The 23,251-nt window shown below is 42.0% G+C and overlaps 2 protein-coding genes across 2 annotated transcripts in view; both read left to right on the top strand.

Moving 5' to 3' along the window:
- Positions 1-6,618, top strand: part of ITPRID2 (ITPR interacting domain containing 2) — a 41,320-nt gene extending 34,702 nt beyond the window's left edge. Inside the window, exons 17-18 of the mRNA XM_064161702.1 lie at positions 4,189-4,313; positions 5,346-6,618. Of these exons, the coding sequence (XP_064017772.1) occupies positions 4,189-4,299 (111 nt within the window). The 3' untranslated portion in view covers positions 4,300-4,313; positions 5,346-6,618. The remainder of the gene's footprint in view (positions 1-4,188; positions 4,314-5,345) is intronic.
- A 10,235-nt stretch (positions 6,619-16,853) lies between these two features.
- PPP1R1C (protein phosphatase 1 regulatory inhibitor subunit 1C) overlaps positions 16,854-23,251 on the top strand; it is a 60,207-nt gene continuing 53,809 nt past the window's right edge. The window contains exons 1-2 of the mRNA XM_064167213.1: positions 16,854-17,059; positions 20,233-20,293. Coding sequence (XP_064023283.1) covers positions 16,979-17,059; positions 20,233-20,293 — 142 coding nt within the window. The 5' untranslated portion in view covers positions 16,854-16,978. The remainder of the gene's footprint in view (positions 17,060-20,232; positions 20,294-23,251) is intronic.

The following is a 23,251-nucleotide window of genomic DNA, read 5'->3' as shown; positions in this document are numbered from 1 at the left end:
GTCCAGAGTTATTTTGGTCAATATTTTCTCCGAGGTTAGCCTGTGTGAAAGTCCCTCTTTAACTTCATTAATTGATAGCAAATAAAGTTGTGTACTCTTTGCACAGAGGTTGTTCTTTCACTTCTGTGGTACTGAGGATATTGTAATGCTGAAAGAATCCACACTGAGCTGAGAGGCTGCTATTGAAAGATGAGTAGTCAGCAAATAACTCAGTTTGACTCACTTGGTAAATGTTTGAGCACACAGAGAGATTGTCCCTCAGTTCAACTTATTCTCAGCATGAGCAATTTTGTAGGTCAAAGTAAAGATGCATTGGCTCGAAGCACCTGGTCGTTTTTGCAGAGGTGTTAAACACTGGCCAAGAAAACCTTTTGTATTTCATAAGAACTAAATGTCTTTCTTAAGTAGCCCTGTTGTTAGCAAAGGGATTCTGATCTTGTTGTCAAAAGAAGAAAATCTGATAGGATGCATTCTTGGTGTACACTCTCACAAGTCTTAAACTCTTGCTTATTCCTCCCATTCTTTGTAGCTGTGTGACCTTGTGTTGGGGAAAGAAAAGTCAGGCAGTGTTTCAGAATATGCCTGGGTGGGTTGCAATGCCTGTGAGCTTTGACCTGTACTATTTGCTGGCATTAAAAAACTCTGTGGTGTTAACTTTTTGCATTAATGGGCTAACTCCCACAGAAAAGCATTCAACACCATGAAATGTTAAAATGCCAAACACTGGCTCTCTTGTTTTGATCAAAATACAGCCTGACCTCCACTGAAGTATCTCATGAAATATTTACTACTTGAGTTTTAGGTCATAGTGTTGCCAGGAGTGCCGCCAAGCCCTCTCAGTCTGCTCTTCTGCGGTTTCAAAGATATGAAAGATATGATAGTTTAAAAAACTTTCTCCTTAAGAGCATTGCAAATTTTATTTTTGCTCATAGCTTGCCACTGTAAATCCCAGAATGGTAAGGGTTGTAAGAACCTCAAGAGATCTAGTCCAGCCTCACTGCTGGAGCAGGTTGTTTTGAATTACATTTAATGAAATTGGTTGGTTTTTTTTTAAAGAAATGTATCATTTTTCTGTCAACATCTGTTTTAAGAGACTATTGGATCTTTATGGGACAGAGAGGTGGTCTCAGGGAATCTCCTCTTTTCCATTTAAATCCATGTTAGCTTAACCTCAATCAAAAATGTGTGTTGGTTCTTGATACTTGGCCCTGTGCAAGCTTGAGCTTCCTCATCTTAATGTCTTGAGCACAAAGACTCACCAGCTGTTGCCATGAAGAAGTGGCATGAGGAAAACAGAGTAGAAAAGAATTATTTTAGTTATAAACAATGTACTTCAGGTCAGGTGTGTGAGGACTGTGCAAGCTCCATGCCCATTACCCAGATTTGCAACTGTGGCACGTTTCACTCTCAATTATTTTGTTATTTAGCAGCAATGTGATATTAGAATAATGGTAATTCTTTCATAGGGAGAAAGATGATTGGTTTACTGTAGTAAAACTCCCCATGCATGTGGTACTATGTCATTAATGCTTTCTGGTTCTTGTGTGAGGGAAGCCTTGGCAGCACGCTGTACCCTTTGCAGAGCAAGTGGAAGGTACACCTTACCTTAAATCATTTGTAATGAAAATAAAAGTACTGGTCATTGTCATGACATATGCATGGCACTGGGGCACTGCAGGAATCGATGCTGCACTTGCTGTACTGGAATGACCTTGATGAGTCAGAGAAGGAGGGAGGAAGCAGTGGCAGTGAAAAGAAGCAGTGGAGGGTAGTCTTCTTGTCATCTGAGCAGTAAGGTGAGAAGTAGAGGGCTCAAGTGATCCACCAAGGTCAAGCTAGAAGTTGTTGGAAGAGCTGAGAATAGAACAGGAGCCACTTCCCTTCCAGTCTCTGCCTCACCACGACTGTCTGTCATACCATTTACTTGCTAATTTGGGAAGCTTTTATCAGTTTTCTTTGGAAATTGAGGTTTATTTTTGTCTATCCGTCAAGAGAAGGGCGCAGAATAACTATTTGATAGCGCACTCATAGGTCCACTCTGTGATACTGGAGAAGAGAAGCCAAGAGAGCGGTGCAGGGCTTTTATGACAGGCTTGCAGACAGCCAAAGTGGTGTGTGGCAGGTGTCCTTGTGTCTGCATTTGCAAGTCCCCAAACCCTTACTGCACTGACCGTGGTGCTAAAGCTTTGTATGTCTGTGTGTGCTGACATAGGCATCCTCAAGACTTGCCGCCATTGGCAAACCAGGTCCTGTTAGATGCTGGCTTTTATTTTGCCAATCAGCAAACAACCCAACTGGAAACCTCTTTCCTAATAATATTAGAGTCTCTTGAGTTCTGCTTGATGCAAAGCAGTAATGAAATGAGTCATTTTGCTGCTAATGGTTTAGGGATTGAATTGCTTGCCAGTAAGAACGAGGGATAAATAACCTGTTGCTAGTGCTGCTGCCACCCTTCTGACGCTGTTGCTTAATCCTTTTGACGCACCAGGAAGGGGAGAGGAGAGACTTACAAAAATAATTGCAAGATGTGCATCAGGATGATGAGAGGGCTACACAAACATGGCAAGGCTACTGACATGGCTGGGTTTCATTAAATATTGTTCCCATGGTATTCGTTGGGGCATCAGAATCTGAAGGGATTTGTTACTGGGAAAACCAATATTAGAAATGTCAGCTTTTTTTTTCTGGCATCGAGTCTCAAGTTCATCGCAGCTACTCAGGCAGTTGAAAGCTACTTTGAAGTGACACTGTGAACAGTACTTTCTTTAGTCTGAGGTCTGTTAATTGTGCCAGAAAATTATTTGCTCTTTTCTCAAGAAAAAGAAAACTGTATTGCTTAACTGGGCTGATGAGTGCTTCTGAGAGTGACCCTAGTGATCAGGCTCTGCCTTTTAGCCCCTTCACTCTTTCACTGTTCTCATCCTCCCCTGTCCTTGGAGATGCACCTGACTTGTTAGTTCTTACTGAAGACCATCCAAAAAATGAGTTGGTGCCAAAGACTACTTTCAAGCATCTGATACTTCTTTTCTTTGTCATGCCCTGCTGCTTCCCAGCATTATACACTCATTTGCCTCCTTTGCTTCGTTTATGGTAGCTATCAGTGATATGCTCTTCCTTTGTTCTAGCTTCAGTCAGCTGTGTCTGTGCTGTTAGTAACTCTTGAGCACGTTTTACTTAAAACCTAATGGGTAAATGCTTTATCACTTTCCTGTGAAATGTAATTTTTGCTGGCATGGATCATATCCCAGAGGCCAACTGATGATGTGAGCAACTGCTGAAGTTCTTTGCTTTGCTGCTGAAAGTATGTAGTTAGGATTCTGGTGAAAGGCCTGGAGCACAAACCCTATGAGGAGAGGTTGAGGGAGCTGGGGGGTTGTTTAGCCTGGAGAAGAGGAGGCTCTGGGGTGACCTTATTGCTGTCTACAGATACCTGAAGGGAGGTTGTAGCCAGGTGGGGGTTGGTCTCTTCTTCCAGACAACCAGCAACAGAACAAGGGGACACAGTCTCAAGTTGTCCTGGGGGAGGTATAGGCTGGATGTTAGGAGGAAGTTCTTGCCAGAGAGAGTGATTTGCCATTGGAATGGGCTGCCCAGGGAGGTGGTGAAGTTGCTATCACTGGAAATGTTCAAGAAAAGCCTGGATGAGGCACTTGGTGCCATGGTCTAGTTGACTGGATAGGGCTGGGTGCTAGGTTGGACTGGATGATCTTGGAGGTCTCTTCCAACCTGGCTGATTCTATGATTCTATGATCTCCTTTTGGTGTATATAAAACCAGCGGCTTATGTTCATAGATTTAGACCTTTCCTATGCTGTAAGCCATTTGTAAAGCAGATCGTGGTCCTGCCTTCCTTTTCAGGACATAACAACAGTTATGTGCATTTGTGATGCTTTTGATGCATGTATCCTGAAATGCTATTTTCAGAACTTTGCACAGTTGTGTTTTTCTTAACATAAAATCAGTTACCTTAAGTGTAAAAAACTATCTTGTTTTGCAAGATAAAATTACTTACAGTTATTTTTCCAAGAGAAACCCTCTTACAGTGTTCTGTTTGTGTTCTTTTTCAAGTGGACCTTTTGGTGGTGTACATTTTCATATGTCAATTGTCAAACATATCTGCAATATAATTTAGTTTTATCTGTTGGTTATATAACTTACTGACCTCAAGACTTTGGCTAATCTCTTTCAGATCAAGGAATCTATTGTTGGTGAAATAAGACGAGAAATAGTAAGTGGGTTGTTGGCAGCTGTGTCACCTCAAAGCAGATCTGCAACTGCAAAACAAGATACACAGCCATGAAACTGGTACTGCAGGTAATCTTTGGCAATCTGCCAGAACCAGATTATTTTTTTATCATATGAAATATCATTGTTAACTTAAACCATGCTTGTTTGTATTTTCCCCTTGAAATGGAAGTGATCGAAACCGAAGCTCATTAAATGCAGAGGATGCTGTTAATCCCAGATACCTTTGGAAAATCAACTTGTTTATAGTTTGGCTCATTCTACTGTCAGCTTTCATGCAGCAGTCATAGAATCATAGAATCAACCAGGTTGGAAGAGACCTCCAAGATCATCCAGTCCAACCTATCACCCTGCCCTAGCCAATCAACTAGACCATGGCACTAAGTGCCTCATCCAGTCTTTTCTTGAAGACCCCCAGGGACGGTGCCTCCACCACCTCCCTGGGCAGCCCATTCCAATGGGAAATCACTCTCTCTGTGAAGAACTTCTTCCTAATATCCAGCCTATACCTACCCTGGCACAACTTGAGACTGTGTCCCCTTGTTCTATTGCTGGTTACCTGGGAGAAGAGGCCACCCCCCACATGGCTACAATGCCCTTTCAGGTAGTTCTAGATCACCCCTGAGCCTCCTCTTCTCCAGGCTAAACAGGCCCAGCTCCCTCAACCTCTCCTCATAGGGTTTGTGTTCCAGGCCCCTCACCAGCTTCGTTGCCCTTCTCTGGACATGTTCCAGCACCTCAACATCCTTCTAGAATTGAGGGGCCCAGAACTGGACACAGTAATCAAGGTGTGGCCTGACCAGTGCTGAGTACAGGGGAAGAATAACCTCCCTTGTCCTACCGGCCACACTGTTCCTGATGCAGGCCAGGATGCCATTGGCTCTCTTGGCCACCTGGGCACACTGCTGGCTCATCTTCAGCTTACTGTCTATCAGTACCCCCAGTCCTTGCATTTTAGTTTCAGTGTGCTCCATGATGACTTTGGATGTGAATGCATCATGCAAGAGTATGTGTGTGTTTTGCCTGCCTTAGCTACAAATATTATCAAAGCATAACAAGCAGAAAATCTAATTTAGATGTTTGTCTTGCTTTTTCTTTAAGGTTGGATGTAGTCCGAAACGCTGTGGGATTCTGCTTTGGGTGGCATACACTGGTGGAAGTGTCAAGTTCAAAATTTTGCTTCAGGAGATGTTAAAGCTGCTGAGATAGGCTACTGTGTTAGACACTTGGTTCCATGGTGTGTACCTTTCCTCGAGTTCCTCTAAGAAGACTTAGACACTTTAACTAGTTCATTACTTTCCTTTAAAGCATCAACAAAACTGTGGCTCTCTGAAAGGTTTTGTATTTATTTGTATGTCCCTGATGTAAATTTTTATATAGCTAACTTCTTTGTCTAATAATGCATCATGAAACTTGAAGATTTCCAGATGTAACCAATTTATAAATAACACAAATGCATTCAGCCTAGCTTTTTAGAAAAAATAATAATAATAATAAAATACCACACAACACACACAAAAAAAAACAACAAACCCAAACACTGACCTCTGTGAGGTATTTATTGTGCAATAACTGATCCACTTTAAGAGCTTGAAACAACCAATAATGGTTTCCACTGCTGTTATGTAGTGCCATGTCAGAAGAAGGAAACAATCTTGTAAACATTACTGTTAATCCTTGGGGCTGTTACTGTTAGCACAGTGGTAGAAAGACATGAGGTTACTTAAAACTACTTAAAGTTCTGACACTGAAAGCCTTATCTTTGTGTAGAAGATGACTTTTTAACTAATTTTATTTGCTTCCTGACTGTTTACCCATCCCTCTGTAGAAAAGTGCCTTATTTTAAGTACTGTTTTTTGGTTTTATGTTGACTGCTGTCAGTCATACCAAGAGAAGTTCTATTCTGCTTTATATTAACCAAAATGCAATAAAAGTACTGATCTTCTGAAAGCAATTAGCATGTGCAACTTGGAATGGGTGAACGACCTTGCTTGTGTTCTGGGGTGGATTGAAAAAACCCTCTTTTCCTTCCCCATCCTTCAGTAAGTGTATTTTCATTTAGCCTTCTGAATATGCTTTTGTTCTGATGGAGCAAGTTGGAAGTCATTGGAGATTTTATGTGGTCAAATAGACATGTGTTAGATATGTAATACCCCATTTTTCTGTCCTTGGAATTTCTGCTCCTTTGCCATTTCCATCTACTAAAACTCTTTACACTATCTCAAGGTCTTTAATCAAAAATAGTTTCAAATATAACAATATCATATGGAAAAGTTTCTAAGTTTTTAAATTGTGTTAGGAAGGCACACAAGGGCTGATTTCTTTTAAAAAAAAAGTGTATATTAAACCAATAAAATATTTATTTTGCTTATAATCTGTATCAGTCTTTTTCATTGTGCATGGTTTGCTCTTAACCAAAACAAGCAACAAATCTGATCAAATATTTCATGGATTGGAGAACAAGAAGAGAGACCAGGGCCTGGGTTTTCCAAAGCTTTCAGATATTGGGAAACGTGGAACATAAATTTGAGATAAATGTTGGCACTTTAAACTGAACTCTTTAAGTTACTGGCTCTTGTAACTCCAAAAATTGGCTTGTTTTTGATTTCTCCTGAGTTCATCCCTGTGAGTAGAGCCAGAGCTTTCTTGAAAACCTGGCCCTACATGTTTGAGAGTTGAAATATCAGCTCTGACAGTATTTATTCATGGCAATCCATATGAGGTGGTAAGCCGTAGTAGGATTCTGTTTTCCTTTTCAGCTTGCATGAGTATGCTGTTCCGTCCCAGAAAGCCAATGCAGGGCATCAGCCAGACCTGAGTGTCTGCAAGCTTCCTTCTCAAATGCACAACCCCAAAACCTGTTCAAATAATTGCAGCAGAGGACGCTGCTTCTTGTCCTCCAGACAGGTAAGTTAACACACTTGACTGTTAATATAGGTCTTGTGCTACTCTAAAGGTGGCAGCTGTGGCTCTCAGAATGATGGAGAAAAGCATTTCCAGAGCTGGTGGCTGTTGCGCACTGATTGCCAACACCATCCTGCGTGGGAGCAGCAGCCTGGTTCAGTGCTCTGGGCAGAAATGTCAATTGTAGGTAACTTCCAGGAGTGATCTCTTCTCCCGAATTACTAATGATAGGACAAGAGGAAATGGACTCAAGTCACATCAGGGGAGGTTTAGGTTGGATGTTCGGAGGAAATTCTTTACTGAGCGGGTGGTCAGGCACTAGAACTGGGTGCCCAGGGAGGTGATGGAGTCACCATCCCTTGAGGTGTTTAAAAGGAGAGTGGATGTGGCATTTGAGGCTATGGTCTAGTGATTAAGGATGCTGGGATGAAGGCTGGAGTTGGATGATCCTGGTGGTCCTTTCCAACCATAGCGATTCACAGTGATTAGATGCTTTGCTGAGGGATTTGGTTTCATCAAGGACTTGTCAGTGTGAAACTAGTGATAGGATTCAATGATCTCAAAGGTCTCTTCCAATCTAAGAAATACTGTGATTCTGTGTCTGTGATGCTTCTGCTCATACCTTGTGAGAACATTTTACCTCAGCAGCACAGAGTCTAGTGTTTAATGTATCCTGAGGAATGAAAAATAGTGCCAATTTTTCTTGCAGCTGATGGAAAGCAGATTTGTGATGTTCTGGCATAATATAGAATTAAAGGCATTTCAAAATGACATTTCTAAAAACTCTACTGAGACTAATAAATATACAAGTGCCTATTTTACCATAGCCTTGATAACAAATTTTTGCCATTCTTAAAGACACTTCAAGCTTCTGAGTGACACTTATGTAGATACAGAAATCATAGAATCATAGAATCAACTGGGTTTGAAGAGACCTCCAAGATCATCCAGTCCAACCTAGCACCCAGCTCTAGCCAGTCAACTAGATCATGGCACTAAGTGCCTCACGCAGGCTTTCCTTGAACAACCCCCTGTGGAGGTTTGTCTCTTCTCCCAGGCAACCAGCAACAGAACAAGGGGACACAGTCTCAAGTTGTGCCAGGGAAAGTATAGACTGGATGTTAGGAGGAAGTTCTTCACAGAGAGAGTGATTGGCATTGGAATGGGCTGCCCAGGGAGGTGGTGGAGTCACCATCCCTGGAGGGTTCAAGAAAAGCCTGGATGAGGCACTCAGTGCCATGGTCTAGTTGATTGGATAGGCTGGGTGCTAGGTTGGCCTGGATGATCTTGGAGGTCTCTTGCAACCTGGCTGATTCTATGATTCTATGACCTCCAGGGATGGTGACTCCACCACCTTCCTGGGCAGCCCATTCCAATGCCAATCACTCTCTCTGGCAAGAACTTCCTCCTAACATCCAGCCTATACCTTTTCTGGCACAACTTGAGACTGTGTCCCCTTGTTCTGTTGCTGGTTGTCTGGGAGAAGAGACCAACCCCCACTTGGCTATGACCTCCCTTCAGGTAGTTGCAGACAGCAATGAGGTCTCCCCTGAGCCTCCTCTTCTCCAGGCTAAACAACCCCAGCTCCTTCAGCTTCTCCTCACAGGGTTTGTGTTCCTGTTAACAACAACAACAACAACAAGAAAAAATAGTAAAACTGCCATGCCCTGTTGTCACAGAGGTTAAGTTGAACTAGCATCAAGCTCTATTGACATTTCTGTTGTGCCTTAGGAGCAGCTGTCTTTACTATTGGACACACACCTGACCTGCCTGCATTGTCCTTTAGCAGTGTCACTTCAGCTGTGGCAGTTTGCTGAGCATAGACAATTTTTGTTTAGGGATTAAACTTGCTACTTTCCTTACAAATCAGCATTGTTGTTTTTAATGCCAGTCTGCTGTTTTATATGTAATGTGTGCAGATTGAAACAGCTCTATGAGTGGCTGATAAATATTGGTCAGTCACATGTGCTGTGTGTAAAGCCATCAGTAGTGCCAGAGTGTTGTGGGATGCTGTTCTAAATTTCACTGTGATAGTCATCTTGGTGGCTGCCAGCTGGCTGCAAGAATACTCAGCCATGGTCTGTATTTTGGTGCCATGGTCTAGCCTTGAGCTCTGTGGTAGAGGGTTGGACTTGATGATCTATGAGGTCTCTTCCAACCTTGGTGATACTGTGATACTGTGAAGTTGTGCTGGGGGAGGTCTAGGCTGGATGTGGGGAGGAAGTTCTTCCCAGCAAGAGTGATTGGCATTGGAATGGGCTGTCAGAGAGGTGGTGGAGTCACCATCCCTGGAGGTGTTTGAGAGAAGACTGGATGAGACACTTAGTGTCACGGTCTAGTTGACTGGCTAGGGCTGGGTGCTAGGTTGGACTGGATAATCAGGCTGGGGACTGAGTGGCTGGAGAGCAGGCAGGAGGAAAGGGACCTGGGGGTACTGATAGATAGTAGGCTGAAGATGAGCCAGCAGTGTGCCCAGGTGGCCAAGAGAGCCAAAGGCATCCTGGCCTGCATCAGGAACAGTGTGGCCAGTAGGACAAGGGAGGTTATTCTTCCCCTGGACTCAGCACTGGTCAGGCCACACCTTGAGTACTGTGTCCAGTTCTGGGCTCCTCAATTCAAGAGAGATGTTGAGGTGCTGGAATGTGTCCAGAGAAGGGCAACAAAGCTGGTGAGGGGCCTGGAACACAAACCCTATGAGGAGAGGCTGAGGGAGCTGGGCCTGTTTAGCCTGGAGAAGAGGAGGCTCAGGGGGGACCTTATTACTGTCTACAACTACCTGAAAGGGCATTGTAGCCAGGTGGGGGGTGGCCTCTTCTGCCAGGCAACCAGCAACAGAACAAGAGGACACAGTCTCAAGTTGTGCTGGGGAAAGTATAGGCTGGATGTTAGGAGGAAGTTGTTGGCAGAGAGAGTGATTGGCATTGGAATGGGCTGCCCAGGGAGGTGGTGGAGTCACTGTCACTGGAAGTGTTCAAGAAAAGCCTGGCTGAGGCACTCAGTGCCATGGTCTAGTTGACTGGACAGGGCTGGGTGCTAGGTTGGACTGGATGATCTTGGAGGTCTCTTCCAACCTGGTTGATTCTGTGATTCTCTGGGTTCTTAATGTCTGGGGTTTTTATTTTAAACAAAGTTACAGTAGAGCCTCAATTTTACATTCCAGTTGTTTCCTTCAGTGTTACAGTCAGTCCAGATTTAATATGGATATAATCTAATTTTATTCTAAAGTCCAGACAAACTACAGTTCTGCTTATTGGAAAGCACATGAGATTTACCCTCTTCTTGGTGAGGAAGCATATTCTAGAATGGCTTTCTGCTGAAATACCTCCCTAAAGCCAGTACAAGAATTCTGGTTTCTGCACAGTTGACCTGTATTCCAGACATTAGACATAGAACATTTGACTGTCAAATCAGATTATGTCCCATTAATCTAGCTCATTTCCTATGTTTTGGATGTGTATTCTATGGATGTAGTGCACAGCACCTACCAGTAAATATCTGTGTCTCGTTTGACAGCTTGGATTGCCATGAGTCCCAGAAGAATGACATTGATGAGGACACAGAGTGTCTGCTCAGGAAGTTTGCTGATGACACCAAGCTGGGAGGCTTGGCTGATATAGCTGAAGGCTGTGTGGCCATCCAGAGAGACCTGGACAGCCTGGAGAGCTGCACAGAGGAACCAGGTGAAGTTCAACAAGGACAAGTGCAGAGTCCTGCATCTGGGGAGGAATAATAAACTGCACCAGCACAGGCTGGGAGGTGATCTGCTGGAGAGCAGTCCTATGGAGAAGGACCTGGGGGTCCTGGCAGATAACAAGTTAACCATGGCACAGCAATGTGCCCTTGTGTCCAAGAAGGCCAATGGGATCCTGGGGTGTGTTAGGAAGAGTGTGTCCAGCAGATTGAGGGAGGTTCTCCTCCCCCTCTAATCTGCCCTGGTGAGACCACATCTTGAATACTGTGTTCAGTTTTGGGCTTCTCAGTTTAAGAGGGATCTCAGTTTAAGAGGGACAGGGATCTGCTGCAGAGGGTCCAGCGGAGGGCTAGGAGGATGATGAGGAGACTGGAGGGCATGGCTTATGAGGAGAGGCTGAGAGACTTGAGACTTTTTAGCCTGGAGAATAGAAAACTTAGAGGGGATTTGATAAATAAGTATCTGAGGGCTGGCCAGGAAGGGAGGGACAGGCACTGCTCACTTGCTCCCTGTGATAAGGCACGGAGCAATGGGTGTAAGTTGCAGCAAAAGAAGTTCCACCTCAACACAAGGAGGAACTTCTTTACTGTAAGGCTCACAGAGCGCTGGAACAGGCTTCCCAGAGAGGCTGTGGAGTCTCCTTCTCTGGAGACTTTGAATTCTTGTCTCGATGTGTTCCTCTGTGATCTGTATTAGATAATATTGTCCTGCTCTGGCAGGGGGGGTTGGACTCGATGACCTGCTTGGGTCCCTTCCAACCCCTAACATCCTGTGATCCTGTGAAGAAGACTTGAATAGGTGATATTGCTTCCTAGATTCTCAGATAAAAGTAACCTTACACTGATTATGATTAAAATTATACTGCCAAGGAATCATCATCTCAACTAAAGAGGTCGTAGAAATAGCTGTGTTTTTCACTTAACAGGGCTTTATGAATCCATGTGTATAGTATCACAGTATCACACAGTATCATCAGGGTTGGAAAAGACCTCACAGATCATCAAGTCCAAACCTTTACCACAGAGCTCAAGGCTAGACCATGGCACCAAGTGCCACGTCCAACCTTGCCTTGAAGTGCCCCAGGGACGGCGACTCCACCACCTCTCCGGGCAGCCCATTCCAGTGCCCAGTCAGTATGTGAGCATGATCAATGGATGAATACTGGGGATGGAAATTTGGGATAGGCTGTTACTAGGCCAACAGCTCTCACTGAATATCCCACCAACACTCCTGCTGCTCAGCAGAACTGTCCTGTGTCTTGGCCTGCCTGCAGCAGCACTTACTGCTCATGAGACAGTCCTGATCTGCTCTGTGTTCTCCTACCCCTGCAGCTTTTAAATTCTTTGCATTTTCAGCATGTAAATAGCAGACTGTTTCCAGAGATTGAGTGGGAGCCACCCTGACTGCAATGCCTGGGCTGTTTTGAGTATGTCACTGTTTATTCTTGCAAGGGTTGTATTTTAGCACCTATGAGCAATGCCCAATGTACAGCCTCAAAAAGAAAACCTGTCCATGAACATTTGGGCACAGCAATGACTGCATCCAGGGTTCATGCTTTCTACCTCCTTTTTGCCAACACCAAGAGTTGTGAAGTGGATGTCTCTGTATAGACAAATGCAGTGAAAAAACTTTGTCAGTTGATTAGAAAAGGGCAGAAGGAAGAGGGGTGCTGAAGTCCCCTTTGGCTGCAGCAGAAAGACAGTGAGGAGCAGCTGGGAAGCAATATACTCTGCAGTGTTTTTTCCTGTGATGCTGGTAGGGCTGCCCATCAGTATGCTGAAAAGATGCTGGCATGAGGAGTGGTCTGCTTCTAGGCCAAGTACTCACTTTGTGATGCCACTCTGGTGGAGAACTGTAGCTGAGTGCTTCCATACATCTGCAGTGGTGAAATTAGGAGCCAAAGCCTTAAGCAGATTGGCTTTACAACAAGCTCCAGCTCTTCTCCTCTCCAAGAATCATAGAATGGCAGGGGATTAGAAGAGACCTCTGGAGATCCTCCAGTCCATCTCCCCTGCAGGTATGCCTAGATCACACTGTGCAGGAACACATCCAGGTGAGTTCTGAGAGTCTTTAGAGAAGGGGACTCCATAACCTTTCTGGGCAGCCTCTTTCAGTGTTCCATCAGCCTCAAAGTAAAGATGTTTTTCATTAAATTCATGTGAAACCTCCTGTATTCTACTTTGTACCTGTTGCCCCTTCTCCTGTCACTGGGCACCCCTGAAAAAGCCCAGCCTCATCATCATAACCTACACCCTTTAAATATTTATGTGCATTTATAAGATCCCCTCTCAGTCTTCTCTTTTCCAGACTAAATAGCCCCAAGTCTCTCAGCCTCTCCTAATAAGAGAGCTACTCCTCTTCCCTAATATCCTTGTGGTCCTCTGTTGGAGTCTCTCCAGTAGTTTCCTATCCCTCTTGAACTGGAGAAAAACTGAGGCAGATCACAGGCACAGCAGAAATTCTGAAAGGAGAATGCAGGACAAAGATCCTTGAATCCCCTTCCCAGTAGCCTTGTCTTTAGATGACAAAAAGTACATAAACTTGTAACACAGCAGGGGAAATAGGCAGGACCTGTGCTTTTAGTGCTTGGAGAACTTGTCCATGAGATATTAAAAGACATTGCTTCATACCAGGACCCAGGGAACAACACAGGAAGGAAAGATCTTGTACACTTCTTTTTAATTCCATAATAATTTTAGCTGAATCATGAAAGAATCTGAAACACTGTGGGGAGTGCATTAAAAGAGGTGAGCTAAAAGGATCTGGCAATACTTAAATAGGCTTCAGTTCTTCCACAGACTATGGAGGAGTCTATGGAAAATGGAAACATGCTTTGCCTGGAGACAGCTAGTGCTGCAGGTTAGGTGTAAGAGAGAGCTGATGTACTAATCTTGAAATGTTATATCCCAGTGCCCTCTGAAATATGCCTCTGAGGCTATCTTAAAAATACTCTTATTGTTGTAGTGCATGTGAAGATTGCAGCCAGCTGCAATTAGGCACAGAGAGGATGGCTGCAGAAACAAACCTTTGCATTGCATTGGTGGTGGACCACTCTCTGAGGCAAAGCAGCCCGATGAGGGATTTGTCCTTGTGTCTTGTCCTGTCCTGCCATCTGGCTCCCTCCCAAATCTACCAAGAAGTGTTTTTGTTGGTTAGCTTTCTTCATACAATTGTTGAGCTCTCTTCTCAGATACCATTACTGTGACTTTGAGACATGATTCCTTTTGATAGCACTGTCTTGCAGACTAGAGCTGAAGCACACTTCTATAACCCTTTCTACATTGAATGTTTGCATATTTTTTCATGAGCTGAATGTCTTTTTTTCAACTGACTTTACTATTGACCTTTGTAGTAATTACAGCTTCTGTTATATGGTAACATACACTGTAATTGCAGTATAATTTAATACATGAAGTTGTGTAGACATCTGTAGTATTATAGAGGATATGGCAAACAGTTTCTTCATTTCTCCCTATGAGGAAAGGCTGAGGGAGCTGGGGGTGTGCAGCCTGGAGAAGAGGAGGCTCAGGGGGGACCTCATTGCTGTCTACAACTACCTGAAGGGAGGCTGTAGCCAGGTGGGGGTTGGTCTCTTCTGCCAGGCAACCAGCAACAGAACAAGGGGACACAGTCTCAAGTTGTGCCAGGGGAGGTCTAGGCTGGATGTTAGGAGGAAGTTGTTGTCAGAGAGAGTGATTGGCATTGGAATGGGCTGCCCAGGGAGGTGGTGGAGTTGCTATTGCTGGAAGTGTTCAAGAAAAGCCTGGCTGAGGCACTTAGTGCCATGGTCTAGTTGATTGTCTAGGGCTGGGTGCTAAATTGGCCTGGTGACCTTGGAGGTCTCTTTTCAACCTGGTTGATTCTATGATTCCATATACTTAAAATATACTATTTGTTGCTATATGTAATAGCAAAGCAACTGGGAAATATTTTTCTCACTTTTTCTAGGAGTGGGCAAACAAAAAGTATTTTGGTTTATGTATGAACATTTTTTTAGAGAAATGCCATAACTTCAGATTTCTGTGTGGGTCCTCCCCCATGTCTATCCCTGTGTGTATATGCTGTGTCTGGAGCTGCTGCTGAAGTTAATGGCATGTCTGTTGATGAAGGACATGTGAGATTGGATAGTTAGGCTGTCCTGAAAACACTTAATTGTCCTTTTGTGAAAGTGGTATCTGCCCCTCTTACTTTAGTGTCTTAGACTCAGTCACACCAGCAGAACTGGGGCAGTGGTGATCTGGCTCTAATTGCCTTTGGAAGCCTATAAAGCAGCTAAGAGAGCCAAAGGCATCCTGGGCTGGACCAGGAACAGTGTGGCCAGTAGGATGAGGGAGGTTATTCTTCCTCTGGACTCAGCACTGGTCAGGCCACAGCTTGTGTCCTGTGTTCAGTTCTGGGCTCCTCAACTCAAGAGAGATGTTGAGGTGCTGGAACATGTCCAGAGAAGGGTGACAAAGATGGTGAGTAGCCTTGTGAGGAGAGGCTGAGGGAGCTGGGGGTGTGCAGCCTGGAGAAGAGGAGGCTCAGGGGGGACCTCGTTGCTGTCTACAACTACCTGAAGGGAGGCTGTAGCCAGGTGGGGGTTGGTCTCTTCTCCCAGACAACCAGCAACAGAACAAGGGGACACAGTCTCAAGTTGTGCCAGGGGAGGTCTAAGCTGGATGTTAGGAGGAAGTTCTTGCCAGAGAAGAGTGGCATTGGAATGGGCTGCCCAGGGAGGTGGTGGAGTTGCCGTCGCTGGAAGTGTTCAAGAAAAGCCTGGCTGAGGCACTTAGTGCCATGGTCTGGTTGATTGGACAGGGCTGGGTGACAGGTTGGACTGGATAATCTTAGAGGTCTCTTCCAACCTGGTTGATTCTTTGATTCTTTTTTGTGGTAACTGAAACTGATCATTTCACTTTGGCACTGAAAATATTCAGGACTCAACCAGAGAGGGCCCAGGACAACCTGATCCTGGGGCTTGCTTCAAGCAGTAGGTGGGACAAGGTGTCAGGTACTTTAAGCAAAGAGGTAGGTTAAGCCAGTGGCTACCATCTGTCATTTCATACACTTCTTTTGAATTAAGGTGAAATAAAAAGAGAAAATAAATTGTAGTTATTGAAGAGCACTGCTGGTATGATTGATGAAATGATTTTCCTAGTCTTGGGAAAAGGCACTGGTTTTGTGCCCCAAAGCAGCCCTCTGAATTGTAGCCATCTAAAAGTGAGGTAAGTAGTCTGAGTCAGATTTACCTTTTCTATGTTTAGTGGAGAGAATCTATCACTGAATGCCATATTCCACTTAATTTAGATCAGGACAAAATTCCCTTTGGTATGTGCAGCACGAGGGAGCCCAGACGGCTAGCACAAATGTGGATGATCTCAGAGTCTGCAGCCATGTGAGACAGAGCCCACCAGAACAAGTGACAGCCTACATTTGCAAACCCAGCCTGAACTGCAACCCCACGTAGTACACCAGATAAGCTTCATGAAAATGTAGGCGTCTGTGTGGATTCATCATCAAAAAAACCTTCCTGGAAGAGGTTTAGAAAAGAACTTGAAAGGGCAAAGGCAATGGTTTGATATGTGAGAGGAGAAGAGTGGTTCTGGCACACTGTAACAGATTATTGCATCCACCCCTCCTACTACCTCCACCCCCAAAATCTGAAAACTTCCTGATTTGTGCTCATCAATAATTAAGAGCCCATCAGCAATACTCTGAGGGAGCTTGCATTGCACTTCTGAGCAGCCAGTTAGTAATGTACAGTGGAGAGATCCTCTTTTTCAAATCCCAGGGCTCCAGGCCATGCGATGCTAGTATTGCATTTTCAATTAGCTTCTGAGTGAATGCTTGGCATATGTGGAAGTGAACTGCTACACAATTAGCTTATTGTTCCTTTCAGCTTTGTGCTGAGAGGATCTGAAAGACTGCTGAAGAGAGAGGAGAGGAGAGGGGGGAAAATAAAATCTCTAAGGCAGTGGCATCTCCTTGGATGTGGAACAGGAGAGTTGCTTGCCTCACAGATTGCTGGGCTAAGTCGGGAGTTAGAGCTGCTCCAGAGGAGCACCCAGCCTGGCTGGGAGGAGGGTGCCCGGGGAGAGGAGCAGAACAAGTCTCCGGCTCTGGACTCTTCTCTCGTCTGACTCGCCTCAGCACTACCATGGAGCCCAACAGCCCTAAAAAAATACAGTTTGCAATGCCACTCTTTCAGAGCCAAATCGACCCCGAGGCAGCTGAGCAGGTAAGATGATGGAATGGTGTAGAAATAGGAGGAAGAAGTGAGGTGAAAACAGATAATACTTACCACCTAAATGCTTTTCTGACTTGTGTGAGTGTCACTTTGGATTAAATGCTCTAGGGGATACAGGGGTATATGGATATATCCAGATATCATCTCCATATGCTCATGATATCTGGAGATATGCAAACAACAAGAATATGTCCTTTAGCCAGAATAAGACTTGTTTACCTTGGGTGGGCTTATCCAGTATATATTTGTTGTGCCTTTTCCATATCTGAACTTGTACCCTGATGTATGCACTTCACATGTACACAATTGCTCAGCAAAGCAGCTCAAGTGATATTTATATTTTTACAATACCAGATTTATACTTTTTATATGTATTATACAATCTTTATACTTTTACAATACCATATTTATACTTTTTATATGTATTATACTCTCTTTATACTTTTACAATACAATATTTATAATTTTTATATATATTATGCTCTCTTTATACTTTTACAATACCTTATATATACTTTTTATACATATTATACTCTCTTTATACTTTTACAATACCATATTTATACTTTTTATACATATTATGCTCTCTTTATACTTTTACAATACAATATTTATACTTTTTATATGTATTATACTATATTTATATTTTTAGTACAATATTTATACTTTTTTATATATTATACTCTATCTATACTTTTACAATACAATATTAATACTTTTTAAATATATGATGCTATATTTATACTTTTACAATACATTATTTATAATTTTTATATATATTATACTCTATTTATACTTTTACAATACAATATTTATACTTTTTATATATTATGCTATAGTTATACTTTTACTATACAATATTTATACTTTTTAACATATTATACTCTATTTATACTTTTACAATACAATATTTATACTTTTTAATATATTATGCTATATTTATACTTTTACAATACAATGTTTATAATTTCTGTATATATTATACTCTATTTATATTTTTACAATACAATATTTCTACTTTTTTCTATATTATACTCTATTTATACTTTTACAACACAATATTTCTACTTTTTTCTATATTATACTATATTTATACTTTTACAATATAATATTTATACTTTTTTAATATATTATACTATATTTATACTGTTACAATACAATGTTTATAATTTCTCTATATATTATACTCTATACTTTTACAATACAATATTTCTACTTTTTTCTATATTATACTCTATACTTTTACAATACAATATTTATACTTTTTAATATATTATACTCTATTTATACTTTTACAATACAATATTTATACTTTTTAATATATTATACTCTATTTATACTTTTACAATATAATATTTATAATTTCTATATATTATACTCTATTTATACTTTTACAATACAATATTTATACTTTTTTATATTTATATATTTATATTTATATATTATGCTGTATTTATGCTTTTACAATACAATATTACTTTTACATAACGCAAAAGGTGAAGCTGATCAAAGTACCTAACTGAGATTTTCTGCAGAAGTCATCTTATTATGTATTTTGCATGACAGTTATCAGTTCAGTGACATCCTGTAATTCTCATTATCTTTATAGTCTACCTCACTGTTACAGTGGTTTATACACTTGAAAACTATATAGAAGTAGAAATACACCTGACTTATGTCTGCATTGGAATGATGTGTATGCTATCTTAGGTTTTGAGTCATGCCCAAAACATGCACATAATGTATATATATAGCAATACAGTTGTCTAAGGAGGAAAAGATATCTGTTATTGTGTACAGATATACATAGCTGTGCATAGACAAAGGCACAAGGAATTTCATGAGAGAAGCTGGGTAAGTTGTAATTAGGTGACCCAGTGTATTTCTCTCAGTGGAAGTCATCCTTGACATTTGCTTCTATTTCAGTAAGTCTAGTTTTGGATGATACCAGGGGAATATCATAACCTTGATAGTTCTGTGCCATCAGCTACAAAATTCTCTACACCTTTAGGACAGGTATCTGGTGTCCTGATTATTCAGATGCCGTGCCTTTTAAAAGGCATCTACCAGAAAGTGATGATGTGTGAGTGACCACTGAATGAAGAAATAGTAGAAGGGTGCAGAAGAAATTTGCTGCAGGTCTTTATTTTCTCCACTGGTACACCTGAGCTGTGGAATCTCACAGTATCACAGTATCTCCGTACCTTATGGAACAGATCTGCAATGACTTCTAGCAGGTTGTGTTCTGATCTTAGCCTGACATCTGTGAGAACCATAGGATTAGGATTTCCCGGAGTTCTGACGGCTTTTGAAATGCTGTGGCCCAAACTCTGCACAGTGTTTATGGGCAGTCCTTTCTTTATGCTGAGAATTTAATTCCCACTGCTATAGAGTTTCACTGTGTATGATGAAATTAAAGTAGTAAATTCTACTGTCAGCTACAGTTATGCTAATCTGGAATAAACCCATTAACTCTGATGATGTAACTTTCCATTTCCATCTCTGGAAGTAAAATTTGAACCCAAATAAATCCAGATGTTGGCTCAGCAACTGAAGAAGGCGAACACGCTGTCATTGAGGTTTTACCTCTGAATGGTTTCTAGCTGCAGTCCTCTTGGTCTCCCTCTTTAAATTCAGCCAAGTATCAATAGCCTGGGGGCAACACGAAGCTTTCAGTGCAAATGTATGCATTATAGGAAGGCAGTTCAATACCATGTAGTTCAACCAGTGCTAATGGAACAAAAAGAATTGCATACAGGGCAGGATTATGTATTGAGATGTAAAGATCTGTTGCGAAATGACTTAAGAGTACTAGGCGTTTGCACATGTAAGGTCACAAACTACTACGACCGTTCTCCTGATGCAAAACTAAATTTGAGTATTTTAAGTTATGGCTGATATATGTTGGCAAAAACTTATTCAAGATGATTGCAAATCCTTAAAGGTCCTTGTAAAAGCAACAGCTTGGCCCTTGATGGTTGTCAGACTAGATGAGCAGTCAGTAAGACAGTGGCATGCTGATGTTCTTTAAGTATTTTCCTCCTTAATTTTGCCTGGTCTATGTTCAGGAGGACACCAGATGGAATTTTGTGTTTGTTCGTTTCTCTGTGGTTTGTGTGCAAGTTGATGGACCCTAATGACTCGTTGGTTTATGCCTGTTACAGATCAGGAAAAGGAGGCCTACACCAGCATCACTCGTTATCATGAATGAACATGTGCCCCCGGGTAAGTGCCAACCATTGCACCTGCGTACACAGAACTGTCTGCAAATTGATGTTATTAACTGCACGGTTAGAAAAATCCAGCAAATATCAAATAATGCATCCCAGAACTGTTTGGTGTAAGCCCCATGAATATGTGTAACTCCTGGTCTCCAGATAATGTCAGTATGGTTAGGATTTTATCTTCCATGGAAGGAGAATTATTATGACCCAGATCCAACACTTCCATCCACCAACAATTTCTTTCCCTGTCTGGATACTTTGTAGATCCATGAGCTTCTAGTTTTGGTTCTCTGGCCTCTAGACACCAGTCTGGCTCCAAGGCTAAATCAACTTAGAGAACTGCTTCTTCAGTACAGGCTGTTTCCTACTTTCTGATGAAACATACAATGCCTGCTTCCATTATTCCTTTCCAAATGTAAATACATTATCTACATCCAAGACTCCTCTCAGAAGCTTTTCACTGGGCTGGGACAATCTGAGATTTCATCTTTGTCACATAAATATGACTTCAGAAAGACTCTTGAAAGAGATGCAACTTTGGAAAGACTCTTGAATGAGATGCAACTTTGGAAAGACTCTTGAATGAGATGCAACTTTGGAAAGACTCTTGAATGAGATGCTTAGAGAGTATTATAAGCAAAAAAGCTCAGTAAAAATGAATTACTGGCAAAAGTCTTCAAGACATAATCCTGGTTTTTATATCAAACTTTTGGGTTGTTGCTCTCTGCAGTGTTTTTTCCCTGTCGTTTCAACACCTGAATCTTTCTTAAAAGCAGTTCAGGCTTTTTTCTCACTGGTGGATCTCTGAGATCATTACTGAATGCACTGGCACCTTGGTAGAATAAAACCATCTTAGCTCCACTAGAGTCTTTGCTTACTCTGCTTGTGTTCAGCATCTCCAGTTCTGATTGGCATCACCAGTAGCTGAAATTCCTCACAAATGTGCAGCAAGAGCTTTCAGACAGCCTTGCTCTTGAGATCAAGATCATTGCAGCACACAGATTAGGGAGGTTCAAGCATGGCATATGGCTAAGGTTATCGTCTGACACTGAAAGTGACCTATCTTTGTTTCTGAGCTAATACTGATCCCACTTTGGAGAGAAGCTTTCTGGCCTGAATTTCCAGCAGGTCTGTTCTCAGTAATGGTGCACAAAAGATCTGCCTTTCACTGAAGTCTACAGTGTCTGTGTTGCTAGGACTTAATTTAAAGCAAATTCACCTTGACTGTTAATCTCTTTTGCAATTGACTCTGTACACTTTGTACTGTCATATTTCTTCTTATAAACAGATACTTGGTTCAACACCAAATCAAAACCAAACAGATAATAAGAACCTTTTTTCATTTACAGGAAATTTCACCATTAAAAAGTGGTGCATGTCTCTTATCTTCTTTCCTGCAGTCTTCATAACACATTTTTAAATCACTTTTATTACCAGTCAGTATTCCTGCAATCATCAATCAACTTCCATGTAAGCCCAAGAGTTAGTAATCACCTTCTTCACTTATTTATATTTATTGATTTAGATATTAGCCTCTCTTCCTAGATATTGGGAACAAATATCAATAAAGGTAGTCTTTGGTTAAAGGATAATCTTGTCTTGTTTTTTAATTTTGTACAAATTCAGGTCTACAGCTACCTGAAGGGAGGTTGTAGCCAGGTGGGGGTTGGTCTCTTCTGCCAGGCAACCAGCAGCAGAACGAGGGGACACAGTCTCAAGTTGTTCCCGGGGGAGGTATAGGCTGGATGTTAGGAGGAAGTTCTTGCCAGAGAGAGTGATTTGCCATTGGCGTGGGCTGCCCAGGGAGGTGGTAAAGTCACCATTCCTGGAGGTGTTCAAGAAAAGCCTGGCTGAGGCACTTAGTGCCATGGTCTAGTTGATTGGCTAGGGCTGGGTGCTAGGTTGGACTGGATGATCTTGGAGGTCTCTTCCAATCTGGTTGATTCTAAAAAAATAAAATATACATATGTGTTTATATATATATATATATATATATATATATAACAATAACAACAACAAAACTTTAAAAGCTTCTTCATTTTCCTGCACCTCACCCTGTGGTTTTTGCCTTAGCAAGTGCAGGCACATTTCCAAATGATATGCTTGTTATGGACAGATGTTTTGAACAGGATGTGCACATATAGCTGTGTAACCCTGCTAAAGGACTGCAAAGCTGAATTGGAAGGGCAGATAATAGCTTTGGAGTGGAAGCACACACAGCAAAAAAACTCGTTATGGTCTTGATCGTGCACAGTGCTGTACAGCTGCTGAAAGGTTTGTGTACCTCCAGAGTTATCTAATCCTAGGGGCTCTTGACACTTTGCCAATGACACCTCAAAATGCTAGTTGGTTGTTGGATTTTGAGTGGAGTTCAGTGGGATGCTGAATAACAATTGGACTCAACAAATATTAATCACTGCACACGGTTGCAGCCAATATAACAACAACAACAACAACAATAATAATGCTAACTTGACATTCTAACAAATTGCTTTAGGAAAATGATTCCCTAGATCAGCAGGGAAACTGAACGGCAGAGAATTTAAATCATACTATCAAAGTCACCTATTAAATTAGAGCTAGACTAAACCAGAATCCTGCCTCTTGAATTTTCCCCACTGGAGTACTCCAATTCTCTCATTAGGAGCAAACAGTTAGTGAAGGATATGCTTACATGAGTTTAAAATGTGTGTCCTAATGCAATTCTAAATGTTTGGGTGCCCCTGCAAAGCTTGTTCAAGTTATCTAAACTTCTTTTCAAAGACAGAGAGGCTTTTTCTGAGAATCAGACTTCTCTATAGCTTTTTGTTGCAGCTGCTTCTGATCTCAGCAGTTAAAAAGCACAGCATTTCTGTGGTGTTCTGGATGCAAACCATCTGGAAATGTGAAAGCAGTATTTGAACATTTCAGAACCTCCTAATTAATTCAGTTTGAGTTGTGCTGTACAGAGATCTAATGT

This window comes from Pogoniulus pusillus, chromosome 2 (assembly GCF_015220805.1).
Source record: "Pogoniulus pusillus isolate bPogPus1 chromosome 2, bPogPus1.pri, whole genome shotgun sequence".
Classification (NCBI taxonomy): domain Eukaryota; kingdom Metazoa; phylum Chordata; class Aves; order Piciformes; family Lybiidae; genus Pogoniulus; species Pogoniulus pusillus.
This window is presented reverse-complemented; position numbering and strand designations above follow the sequence as displayed.